Source organism: Urocitellus parryii, chromosome 5 (genome assembly GCF_045843805.1).
Source record: "Urocitellus parryii isolate mUroPar1 chromosome 5, mUroPar1.hap1, whole genome shotgun sequence".
Lineage (NCBI taxonomy): Eukaryota > Metazoa > Chordata > Mammalia > Rodentia > Sciuridae > Urocitellus > Urocitellus parryii.
Window position 1 is genome coordinate 45,192,928 of NC_135535.1, and position 13,637 is coordinate 45,206,564.

The window sequence follows — 13,637 nt, forward strand, 5'->3', positions numbered from 1 at the left end:
GGCTGCAAGTCTAAAATGGAAATTATAAAGGTCACTATCACTTGATGTTCTTGAACAATGTAGTAAGACAACGAATTGAAAGCATTAAGTTCCTATGAGTTAAGTACTGTTATTCATATTAAATTATGTTTAGACCTAAGTTTATTGTACTCAAATGAGTTTTGCCCTTTTTGATGGTTTGTTTTAGATAAGAAGCAATAAGCTTCTCCAGGCCAGAGGTCATGCCATGCTCCTCTTTGGGTTCCCAGTGCTTAGAAAAGCCTGGCACAGGAGAAATGCCAATAGCTAGTTTTTTAATTGAGCTGAATAGAGCAGGTGTTGATGGGGCTCTATTGCTCCAAATAGAAGTGAATCCAAGTGAAACCCAAGTACGGTTCTACTAATTTCTAGTGTTGCATAAGGGATTTGGACCAGATCATGGCTTGGCTATTTTCTAGTTGTGTGGCCTTAGGGAAATTACCTGACTTCTTTGAACCTTGGAATTGCCATCTGTAAAACGGCAACACCTCACAGAGGTGAATGAAATGATGCCAACAAGCAGAATTTGAATGAAGAGAGCAGAAACCTTTTGTCTCTCTTGGGGTAGCTTCCGTGCCTGTCCTGTCCCTGGCTGTCATTCTCCACACTGTAGTGAAGAGGCCTGGATGGCGATTACATTTTTTATTGAAAATTCAATTGTTTTGAATTTCTTCTTCTGAACTTCAATTTTAAAATGCAAATATTCCTTAAAACACTGTTCCCTGGTCATCTCAATCCTCCACACCTGAAAGTACCTAATGAACTTCTCCCTGATGACAGGGTGCTGAGGAGATATGAATTTTGATTCAAGTGCAGGTGTTTATGAGTGCTAATTTTGGATTATGTGCATCACACAAGGAAGACAATCCTGGGTATAGTGGGTAGGAAAGCAGAGGAATCCCTACTTTGAATCAGTTTTTTTTAAAAAAGAAAAAGAAAAAGTGACTGAAGCTTCATCCCAAGTTACTGCAGAGAGCCTCAAAGAGCAAAAACAGGGCTACAGCAGCACTTAGGCACAGATTTGGCTTCACAATGCACAGGTCTTAAATAATGTATAGGATTTTTGTTTTAATAGAATGTGTACTGTTAGCTTGGAGCTCTTCAGACAATAGGCACTGCAATAGGGGTTATTTTTGCTTTTAGGCATATCACAAAATGAGACACAATATAATGATTGAAAACTTGAAAGTCCAGGTGTAAGAATGTGGACCTTGTAACTAAGGATGTGCTGGAATTTTATGAGGCAAGAGCCTTCAATGAATTTAAGAGGTGTTAAGGAAGAGTGCACTTATTTGGTATTTATATCAAGCTTTTTCTCTCTAAAGATCAAAGCGTTATTTCATCATCCCTCACACGGGGAGGTTAAATGGCTTGCCAATGTCACATTGAGAGCCTGGTTTTCTGGCCTGCAGTACCAGGTCCTTCTGCCTCAGGATGGTGCACAGCAGTCTCCTATCTTCAGTACTACACTGTGGTAAGGCCCTATCCCCTTAGCCCCCCAGTGAAACAGGAGATATCTCCTCATGATAAATGGAGCAGGCAAGCCATCCTGTGAGGATCAAAGGACAGGGCCAGCTTCTAACAAGCCTGGTAGTTCGGCCAAGGACTGAATGGGACAGCACAAGACTAGCCTCTCCAGTAAGCACATTGAGTATTCAGGCAGAGCAAAGCCAACAAATAAAAGTAAAAAAGTGTCATTTTTGAATCACATACAAACTTCTCAATTAAAAAAAAAAGGTTATTCAACTTCAGCATATGTAAGTTTTTGAGTTTTTGTGTTTAGTGTTACTGCTTAACACAGAGTAAGGGTTAAGTCCACAGATCTTAACATTACTCTCCAAGTTCAAATCCTGGCTCTAACTTAACAGTTATGTTACCTTGGGCAATTATTTCACGTTTTTATGCTTCATTTTCATAAACTCAGAATAGTAACAGTAAAAAACTCAAGGAGTTGTTGTATTAAATTAATTCATTCATATACAACACTTAAAATAGTGCTTGGCAATACGAATAGCAAACATGTACTGTGAAGGTCAGTGTATACATGTTTGCTATCTAAGAAAAGCATCGTAGCTATTGAATTGTGATGGTGGTAGTTGAAATTACTTATCTTGGAGGAAGGAGGGATGACTATTTTCATTGGCCCTGGGTGTAGCCCAAACCAAACTTCTCCTGGAGGAGAAGATAGCCCCAAAACTGAACATATAAGCTCTGGGTTAAAAAAGCAGGAAAGGGAGTCCAGATGAGATCAGCTTTCTGAGAACACGCCATTTTCTGGAAAGCCCTAGCATTTGCATTGCTCTACAAGTCTGATCAGCAAGGAAGACAACAGTACCATGAAGGAGGTCAGTTGGCTGGGCAGGCTTGGCTCTGAGCTCATAGGTCTCACGGGAAAGAGCTAGTTAAGCTAAACAGTGCTCACAGGGGCAACGGTGAAACTCTGGAAAGCTCTGGTTCATCTTGCCAGCTCTGCAGCAAGACCATGCCACACCTGACTTCAGGAAGGCTGGATAGCAACAATACCCATGATGGCTGGGGCTTAAGTCCCACGAGTTTGCAGACCCAGAATCTCTCAGGTAAGAGTAAGGAGAGAATGTTCAGAAAGGCAAGATGGTATTTTCCCCCTCCTTGCAGGCCTGGTGAGAGGCATCTGTTCAATCAGACAGTAACAGCTAACCTTTCCTATAAACGCAAAAGCCTGTGTCTTTACCTGCTGATATTATTTCTTAACAAACGAGGATGAATGCCTGAACCCCCAAGAAAAGGAAATAAATGACATCTCCTGCCCCTTTTAGAGAGGATTCTGTTCACATAAGCAAGGGCTAAGCATAAAATTCATTCACTTTACTTAGAAGCAGATGAAAAATATTGTCAGAAATAATTCACTTTTATTCTTCTTGTAAAATTGAAACACAGAAGCAATTATAAGAAAAATCACCTGAATGCAAAGCCTTTTTTAAACTTTAAAACAGTTATATTTAAAAATAACATTAATTGCTCCTAAACTGTTCAACTATAGGGGAAAAAAGATCTTCCTTAATGCAAATGCATTTAGTTGTATTATGGCAATAAATGCAGCAGTATTAGTCAATGGCGTTGTGAATTATTTCCTAATCATGAAAGTTAATTTTCAATTTGAAAAGTGACATTACCAGGGCAGAATCTATGCCCCATCAGTATTTGCTGAAGGACTAATCATACCAATGTACCCCTAAACCTAGAATCATTGATTTAATGTGTTTACACTATGTTGTACCAAGTATACCTTTGTTACTAGTATGCTAAACATAATATCTGAAACACAAAATATAATTAATATTTTTAAATATTTTCATTAAAACATTTTTAAGAAGAAATTCCTTATGTCAAACTGCTTCATCACTTTGGCAATACCTCTTCTGGAAAGATAGATATTGTACTGACTTGACTTCAAAAAATGTATGTTTGTATTTAAATTCCTGGCTACTTCTCCCTGAAGGTGTGCAGGGGTCGTGCTATTAATTGTGTGTTTCAGTACTGCTCTGGGCATTGTTTTATGTTCCAAAGGGCACCTGGCCTCTGAACCATGAGACACCTGGACTCCTCTGGTCTACATCCAAAAATTTAGTCCAGGGTAGGGTTTGGCCTAAATTGAAAAGAACAAGATTTCAGTTAATATGAAGATACATAACATATGCAGTATTTTAGAAGCAAGATTTTTTTCCCTGTCCTTTATTTCCTAGACCTCAGTCAACTTCTAGTATCTGAAGGAAAGCACGAAATATGGGCCCAGGAGAATATGGTTTTATTCAATTGCATTTCTTGTTAGAGAGCTCTGCATTTCTAAGGTATCATTGGACACAGGGACCACAGAGAGAATTGCAAACCTCATACACAAGTAAATGTGCACCTGCAAATGCAATTAGCAAGTGCCCAACATCCACTTTGCATAAAACATATTAAAAGAGTCTGTAAGAACCACAGAAAGAGACCTCAGACTCCCTAGAAGGAAGTGCCCAGGGAAGAAAAGCCAAATGAACTAAGACAGAGCTACAGGGAATGGGATAAATACAACACTTGAAAATCCAAAACATTCTCTGAGAACAAGAAGCCTGAAGTCAGAGACCAGACCAGTCCAAGCCTCTGCAGCAAAGGAAGGAGGGAAAGATTCCCCTCCAATTGATTCTATTCCCTGGATGCCCAAGAATTTCCTGAATTGTATCAGCCCCAATTCCACCCCTACTCTTCAAAGGAGTGTCTAGAGACAAATGCAGAAACATTCCTGCCTCTCTGGTCCACTCTCTCCCTGCGGAAGGAGCACCCATCCACTTTAGACATCAGAACATATCTGCCAATGTGGCAGCCCCATACACACCTGTACCAGTGCTCAGCAGAAACCGCCAATTTCACAGAATTTCTTCCTAAGGCAATAAAGTAGTTCAAATGTAATTGTGAGCTTGTCATGGACAGAATTATTTTTTTAAGGTGTGGCAAAGAGCTTTTCTACCTTTCAGGTAGGACAGTATTTAGGTTATTACCCAAAGAAGAAAACAAAGGAAAGCTTTGCACCATATGAAAGAAGTTGGTGTCTCTTTCTCTTACCCTCCTTCCCTCTCTTTCTCTCTTCTTAATAAGGGGGCAATAGAGACAACCTTCATGCTTTCTTTGGATCCTCTTCTTCAGCTTCATAGTGAATATCATTTGTTTTTCTGAGACTATTTTTATCAAAAACAATGAATGTGTTAGACGGTCCACTGGTAGGTGTGGTTTGAAGAGAACACTATTCTGGTCCACGTGACCTAGCTTCATAGTTTTCATTGTTGTTTAATATCCTATCATTAAAGTTTCACAGTTTTGCCTAAAGACACTGAACATGAAAAAACGTTCAATTTGTGGAGGATGACCAGCATCAGTCCCTGAAATCAGAGTAAAGCAGTTGGGATGAATGGGGACACTCACCAGCACAGGGCATAGCCATTCACAAAGGGACCCACTGCCATGCAGGGTGTGCCCAGGACTTCTCCACAGAGCTGGGACTCTGTATGTCTCAACCCTGGTACCTCCTGCTGGCAGTGCCATACATGGCTTTATCTCACTCTTGACTTAGTTTTCCCTTTTATGCCAGGGTCAGGGATCCACTCCAGTTTCATTCTGGATCTTCTTGTTTCCCATGCTTGCTCCCTTTGGTCATGAATTCACTACACACCTGTAATCCCAGAAGCTCAGGAGGCTGAGGCAGGAGGATCACGAGTTCAAAGCCAGCCTCAGCAACTAAGTGAGGCCCTAAGCAACTCAGCGAGACCCTGTCTCTAAACAAAATATTTAAAAAGGGGCTGAAGATGTGGCTCAGTGTTTAAGTCCCTCTGGGTTCAATCCCTAGTTGCTCCCCCCCAAATAAAAAGAACATGACACATGAATAAGTAATTACCAGGCAGTGGTATAAGGGCTAAAATAGAAGTAAGGTAATGTGCTAGAGGAACACCTACCTCTACCTGGGAGTGTCCTCATGGAGCAGGATGCAACTGAACTGAATACTACAGAATTAAAAGGACATTGCCAGTTGTTCATTCCAGACGGAATGAACCACAGTGCAGAAGGCTGGGGGCATGAAGTGGCAGGTTCACATGATGGTGAGAAGTCTTGAGTGACTGGAGCAGAAGGTTTCAGAGGGGCCAGGAGGAAGGCAGAAACAGTTTGATAAGATCAGACTTTTTTTCCCTTTATGTAGCAAGGAATCGGAACAGGTTAAACAAAGGAATGCTATTTCCAGGTTTGAGTTTTTAAAAGGAAACAAAGTCTACAGATTGCTTCTAAGAGGAGGGAGGGAGCATGCTTACTGGCAAATAGAAAAGCAAAGGGAATACAGCTAGTGGACTTATTCTGAAGCAGTGGTTCCTGATCAGAGTCGTTATCGCCCCCTAGGCACATCTTTGGTTATTGCAGTTGAGGTGGAGGGTAGGGTAGAAGGGTACTTTTCAGATTTAGTGAGTAGCCACCAGGCATGCTGCCAAACATCCTACAATGCACAGGACAACCCTCCATAACAAAGAACTGTCTGGCCCAAAGTGTAAATAGTGTCAACCAAAGTTAGAAACTGTGCTAAAAAGAGGGTGAGGTGATCAGAGGACACAACATGGCAGAGGACACAAATGAACTTTTCCCAGAAAGACAAAAAACAGATCAGGGACACTGTAGGACTTCTAAAAGTGTTGTTCTGCCACTATATACATGCTGGATGATGCTCATATGCCCATGCTGGCACTCTGCATCTTTCCCTCTCATCCCAGTGAGCTAGAAGGATGGCCTTATTTGGAATAACCTTGAATCTGACCCAATTGGTATTTTGTAAAAGAAATCATTTGTAAACATCAATACTTGATTAGTCACGACTTGCTTGGGATCACAGCTGATCAAAGCACTCTCTAGGCAACACTGAAGTGCAAATCTCTGCCTCAGGCACTGCTCTAAGGGAGGAAAAACAACAGCATCTCCCTCCTAGCAGAGCAGTGACCTTTAACCCCAGTGCAAACACACGGAAAAGCAACTCCTCCCACCAGGAAAACCAGCAATTCCCCAGAACTTTCTCTGCTATCCTCCAGACTAGAAAACTTTCCCAAAGGAACCAATCCAACCTGGCACCACTTTTTAAATTCATGTCCCCCTGAATGCCCAGGTTTAGCACACCCAGAGCCTTTAAAATGGAAAATATTCAAATAAGCCAAAGATATGTTTAAAACCCAGTGTGTGTTGAAAGCTGTGAGAGCAAAATACATTCTAAGTAAACCAAAAAGGGAAATAAAATCCCTTTATTCAGATAATGTCTTTTTTGCTGCTTCTATTCTCATTTCTGCCTGGGTCCTGTGGCTCATCTTTGTCTTATTATTGCTGTCTCTGCTACCACAGTTCAGCAGTTATTTGGAAGCAGGATACAAGCAACAAACATAGTAGCGAAGTTGAACTTCGTAAATTGGAGAATCTGCCCTCTTGTTGGTTTCCGAATGAGAAAAGGGGATTTCATTACAAAGACAATGCTGGTGAAAGTGCCTGAGCAGGAAACAGTTCTTCCAGTAAGTATTCCATAGATTCAAACTATGTGGCTGAGGAGAGATATATGCTTTTGTGATAGGCAAAGATTAAAGGGATCTCTGCAGAGAATTTAGTCTGCATAGCATATTTCTGGAAGGATGCAATAAAAACTAGGATCAGTAGTGGCCTCTGGAGAGGACAAACAGAGCAAGGAAAGGAACCCATGTACACATGTACATGTATTACCTGTTTCTAAAATAACAATTTTTAAAAATAAATAAGTGTTATTAAAAAAAAAAAGCTTATAAAGACAACACTAAGTTAATGAATCCCTAGTTTCTATACTCTGATTTTGTTTCCTCTTGTCTGAATGGTCACAGGACTCTTAGAACTTTAAAAAAAAAAAAAAAAAAAAAAAAAAAAAAACCTCAACTCTATTGTGGGAGCTTTGGATTCACCTCTGAATCAACCCTTGTCTCCAACTACCAGGGGTTTCTCCATCTGGAGGTCTCACCCTTGACACCTCAAAGACATACCCAAACTCCAAATCCTCTTCTTCTCTCCCTTTCTCCTTCCATCTTCCTTCCAGGTCTGATTCTCTTCCAATATTCTCAATCATTCTTAGAAAGAACTACCCACTAGACTTCCCAATAAAATCCTCAGCATTACCTTGGAGGCCCTCTATTTCCTTATTTCTATTATATTCACCAAATAGTGAATATTTCATCTCTACAGTTTTAAGAGAGGATCACATAGGTGCCCGCTTGTACTATCTCACTGGCCTTTCCCAGCTCAATACCATATAACTATATTCCTTTCCTAGAATATGAGCTCCCTGACTAGAAGCAGCCAGAAGGCTTCTGCCATCCCCACCCCAGTCATCTTTCTCAAATACGCTTAAGATCACACTTCAGAACCTCAGAGAGTTCCTTGTGGCCTGCACAATGAAACTTGAGTGTTCTAGTTTAAATGTGCCTTGTAAATAGGTTTCATCCCTAATACGTAAGCCGGACCCTGACCACTCTGCTCTATCAAGCCTTGCTCACTGATGCCTTGTGCATGCCTCTACCCCTATGCACTTTCTGTTTCCCTTCCTGCCCCACCAGACCTTGCCCAAAAGTGAAATTTCTATTCACCCTCCCAGACCTCCATTCATATCATACCATCTCTGAAAAGCCTTTCAGGGTCCCTCTCTCCTCTGTGCTCCTCTAACACATTGTATACACCCTGATGATAGCTCTAACCACACACTTTCCTAATTATTTATGTTCCTATATCCCATGCCAGAATGTGAGCAGCTTTAAAATAAATAAATAAATAAAATAAAGCTACTATATTTTATTCATCTTTAAATCCACTTCACCTCCCTGCTAACATTGCACATAAATATTGCCGAATGAATTGGCTGAAAAGTACTTTGGTAAAAATGTAACACATTATCCCAAAATTTTATAGACCTCTGTGGCTAAAATCTCATTTCTTTGCTCTCTTCTCTGCATACCTATTGGCACGCTATCACAGGTCTCAGGAGGGCCAGTTATTCAAAGGGAACTAACAAAGTGCCTGCTATTTGTAAACAGGGCCATTTGTAAACCCTCTGGGCTAGATTTAGAGATTGCCTTTCTAACTCTGACAACGCTCCTTTGAGCACTCTAAGAAGCATTTCTTTTCCAAATGTCTGGAGTCCTATAAGTAACCTTTGTTTACCCTGCAAACACTTTCAGGGAAGCTGAACAGAACTGAAAAACAATGTAGTGACCCTGCAGGGACCTACCAGGCCAGTGACTCATGCCAGCCTAGGAGGGGGAGTGGGGCTTCAGAGACTCAACTCTAATCCCTGCCCACTTCGGCTACTTAACTGCTGGAACCTCAAAGGCTCTCTGCTCCCCAGTGAAGACCATGGCAGCCCATTAATCACAAGCTTATTCAAGTAAAATAGCATCATAAGCAAAGTGATAACCTGAGTGGCTTGAAGAATAGGGTGCAACAGATTACAGCAAGATTAGGGAGGGACACTCATGTAAATGGAGCCCAAGGGGGCAAAAAACCCACTTGGGCTGTCAGACTTAAGGATCTTTGCTTTGCTGCTTTCTTGGCTTGGAATTGTCCACCCTGAAATATGGACATTCAGGTTCTATTGAAATGTCCCCTCCCACAAGTCTGTCCTGATGATCCAATCCAAACAAACAACAAGCATGACTCTCTGTCTCCTTCCCCTACTCTGTTTTTACAGTACATAGTGATACTTTGAGCTTACACCTGCCTGTATTTCCACCTATCTGTCTATATGCTAACTTCATCTCCCTTATTCCCTCAGGAGGACAGGTTTTTTGCCTGGTGTTCTATTCTCAAACAATCCAAGCACATAGCAGTCTTCCAATATGTATTTGTCACATTTTTAAATGCATACAAAGAAACAAGATACAAGGCATTTGACACTTGTAGACTGTACAGTATCATGTGGAATGAGGCCAAATGATTAACCTGTAGGGGCTGTTGCAGCTGACCCCCATTGCCCACCCATGATAGAACAGTATGGCACCACTGTGTAGCTCCTCCACCCACTCAGCCCACCATTGTCCAGCAAAGAATATACAAAAGCTCCAAAGCAGAATTCTTTCATGGAAAGCTGACAACACTGAAGAAGAATCACAAACCTCATAGGTCTCTGGAGGTGATGGGCAGGATTGGAAAAATGTTCAAGAAACTAAGATGATAGGGAAAACAGCACGGAGTTCTGAGTTTGGGGTGATAAAAGATGAAAGGAGAGGGGTTTAGTAACCAGTTGCTATAGTGTGTGTTTGAGCCTCCTGGACCAAAGAGGGGCCTCCTATAGAGTTATGTGTGTCCTATTGTGTGTCTGATCTTACTTTACCCTCATACCATCCTTTCCTCCTCAAGGATGCAAAGCTGGCCAAGCAGGAGGTTCAGCAATGGGCTCAAGTTAGAGAGATGAGCTAGAGCAAGAGTATCAGGGACCCAGAGCTGAGAAGTCTGCTCCTCCAATGAGCCCTTTCTTATTTGGGTATGTGCTATGACTCACCTGCCTAGAAAGATGAAACTACCCTGGAGGTAAAAGAGAGCCTAAGTTACTTTCAAGTCAAGTGAGCATTGACCACTCCACAGTGTGGTGGTCTCCATCCAGCCCGGCTTTGAAATGGTACTCACGGTTCAGGGGTGTAGAGCGGGTCTGAGCCATGTCGGACGTACTGAGTACAGTGGAACACCCTGTAGGCCAGTCCTGCCAGAAAGTCTCGAGGGCTCAGGTAGCCAGCCACCGGCCTCACCGTGAAGCCAGACCTCTCTAAAGAGACAAGAGGAGAGCCAACTAAGTATTAACTTGACATGGCCTGAGGGCCCATACAGGGGTTCCTATTATTTATAAGGATGTTCTAGAAACAAAGTAATCAAGATTCTAAACTTTTGACTACTGAATGACATATCCTGTTAACAACTATCACATTTGGGGTTTCTAGTGACTAAAATTCTCTCACAAATTATGGTTCCCACAGGAATAAGACATTCCTTAGAGGGAAAGGTAAAAAACTGAAGTTAAAAAAAAATGTTTTGTGTATATACACATACATATAAAGGGATTTTAATTCAGAAGTCAAATTAGGAAAAGAAATCCCAAAGACACAGGAAAAGATTAAAATCTCAAGTGATTGTTATCAAACATTTCCTTGTATCTTTCTAAAAGCCTCCCCTGGGGATACCCTCTTCCCTTTGCTTGTGTTCCAAGGCATACAGCAAGGCACCCTGCACTAGCATCTAGGGATCAGTTCACACTGCAGCTTCCTAGGTGGATACCTCTCACTTCTTCATCCTGTATTGATGTTTTATGTGATACTATATTAATTACTAGGATTTAAAGAGGTACTCTGGAGCTCTACATGCTATATTTATGGTAAGAGAAATAAAATAAGAGCACAATAAAATCTGTAAAATTACCCTATGTCATTCAGTTTCATCAGTGTTCTCAGGTTCAGGGTGACCTACCTAATGCTACTCTCTAATGAAGGCCCAGAAATCTTACAACTTTCTATTTTTTTCTAAAACACATTTTATAAATAAATAAATAGATAGATAGATAGATATAGATATAGAAATGGCAGCTTTTTATTGTCCTCTTCTCACAAGAATGGTTAAATATTACATACATATTTAATCATATACATATATTTAATAGACACATATATATTTAAAGCATAAGACATGTTTTGACAGACATACACAAAGGGAAATGATTGTCACCGTCAAGCTGTCACTGGAGAGGAGGTGTCTCCTAAGAAGGGCCTGAGGAATTCTTGGAGAGAACAGAGAACTCAACTCAGGACTAGCGGGGTTCTTGATATGTGACAGGAAAGAATTTCAGCACATACCAGTCAGGGGCATACACTGAGCTTTATTTAGGAAAGCAAATACATCATCAGGGAGAATGACAACCACCTCAAGAGACGCCTTTGAGGATAAAGCAAGAAATGCTCTTTCAAGGGGAAAGGCAGGCTACCTCAAGAGTAAGAGATGCCCTCTGGAGCCCCAGTTCTTCTTTTAAAGGAAACTTGGGATGGGGAAATACGGAAAGATTTGTAGGAATGATATCAGTCCAGTGATTTCAAGACAGATTTTGGTGGTCTTGTTCAATCTCTGCATCCTTAAGCTGACATAGTCTTTATTATCTGATCAATAGATAGCATTGAAAAGTCCCCTAAATTATAGATTTCTCAATATATTGTATCTCTCTTTGCCTAATCTATATATTGGATTATATAGATTAGGTCAAAGAGGATTAATTAACAATGCACAGGTAGATTGACAGATTTCCCAGTAATTTGGAAGTAACAGGTCTAGAAGAAAAAACTCACGTGGGGAGTGACAGCCCTGGAAAAGTACACAGAATTTTTTAATTAAAATCTTTTTCCCTGTCCCTCTTTTATGTCTCCTTTTTACCTATTTTCTACTTCTTTTATCCCTTCAAAGATAACATATCCTGTCTTCACATACTTACCTGTGTGTGAATGTGTGTATATTAAAAGGACATTAAATCTACCCTTTTAGCAAATCTCCATTAGAGTATACGTAACTACTAGCCAGTCACCATAATGTAAGCAAGATCTCTGGACATTTATCCTAGATGACTACAACTTTGGACCCTTTGACCAACATCTCCCCATCTCCTGTACCTCCCTCTCCTCCCCTGTAACTACATTTGTCTGATTCTATGTAGTCAACTTTGCTAGATTCCAGATATACGTGGGATCATGTAGTATTGATCTTTATGTATCTGGCTTATTTCACTTTGCATAATGTCCAGGAGAAAAATTCCCTGCCATATTGTAAGGCTCCAATTCCAAAAACTTCAACTTATTAGAAGAATAATTCAGAGTGGTTAGAAATGGTCTTAAAAAGTAAGAACTAAGTATATGGAACAAATTCATCCTGAAATTTATGGTACCTACATGAAAATAACATACTTCTCAGGCCTCCTCAAAACCATAACTCTAGCAGCATTGTGTTCATTACAAAAGTTTTCACTTCAGATTGTTCCCCATGGTATATAAAAAAGATAAGCATATTTTCTTCTTTTTCTACATTACATCAATCAAGTCAGTATATCCCACATGTGGCACATGAGTAGTGGTACACAGAATAATTTTTTTATTTCAATAATTACACATTTTTTATTTGTTTGTTTATTTATTTAATGTGGTGCTGAGGATTGAACCCAGTGCCCCACACATGCTAGGCAAGCACTCTACCACTGAGCCAAACCCCAACCCCGACACATTTCATTTTTATGTAAATTAGGGGAAAATATGCAAGTATGATATCAAGAATGTTAAATTTGTAGATACCATTGTTTTAGAAGTTTTCTTTTCAAACAATTTTTTTAAAGTGAGTCAATCAAAAAGAGCCTCTCATGAAAATATTAATTTGGGAGTCAGAAATAGCAAAAACTATGAGATGGCATTCTAATTACCACGTTCACTGTATTGAGAAAGAACACTGGAGCCCATGGTAAATAGAGTATATACATAACTCTGTAGGAAACAAAGAGGAACATGACCATAGGGCCATTAGGGGCAATATAATCTAGTTAAACAACAACAGAAGGCATTATGTAATTAGGTGCTAATTAAGTGATACTGATCAGTGGTTCTCAATTTCTTTTCTTCAGAAACAAATACTGTATAGTAGATAATGTTCACACATTGGAGGATCAGTGTACCAGCTATAAAAGCTTGCAAAGCTTTTTCCTGATACACAGATGATATTGACTGGAATCAGGGGGAGAGACCATGGTGGCTGTAATGATCAGGATTCACAAAGGAGGCAGGACTTGCTCTGAGTCCTGAAGGTAGAATTTGAATAGGTGGAGAAGAGATGATGTTTTGGGGTCAAGGAAAGACTTTTCCAGGAAGCTGAAGTATGGAGAGCCCACAGGGAGAGGCCACAGCCTGTACAAGGCAACCACCGAGGAGACAAACTTGGCCAGTTCAGACTCTGGCCACATCGTTTGCTGCCTGTTTTATACATGTTTTAAAAGAACACATTAAAATGGTTATATAAGTACCCAAAAAAATATCCTTGATATTCCCTCTTGGCTCATAAAA

General features: G+C 40.4%; 1 protein-coding gene across 2 annotated transcripts in view; it reads right to left on the reverse strand.

The window, feature by feature from the left end:
* Tph2 (tryptophan hydroxylase 2) overlaps positions 1–13,637 on the reverse strand; it is a 93,804-nt gene that overhangs the window by 48,486 nt on the left and 31,681 nt on the right. For both annotated transcript variants that reach the window (XM_026386612.2, XM_026386611.2), the window contains exon 7: positions 10,192–10,327. In XM_026386612.2, coding sequence (XP_026242397.1) covers positions 10,192–10,327 — 136 coding nt within the window. The remainder of the gene's footprint in view (positions 1–10,191; positions 10,328–13,637) is intronic.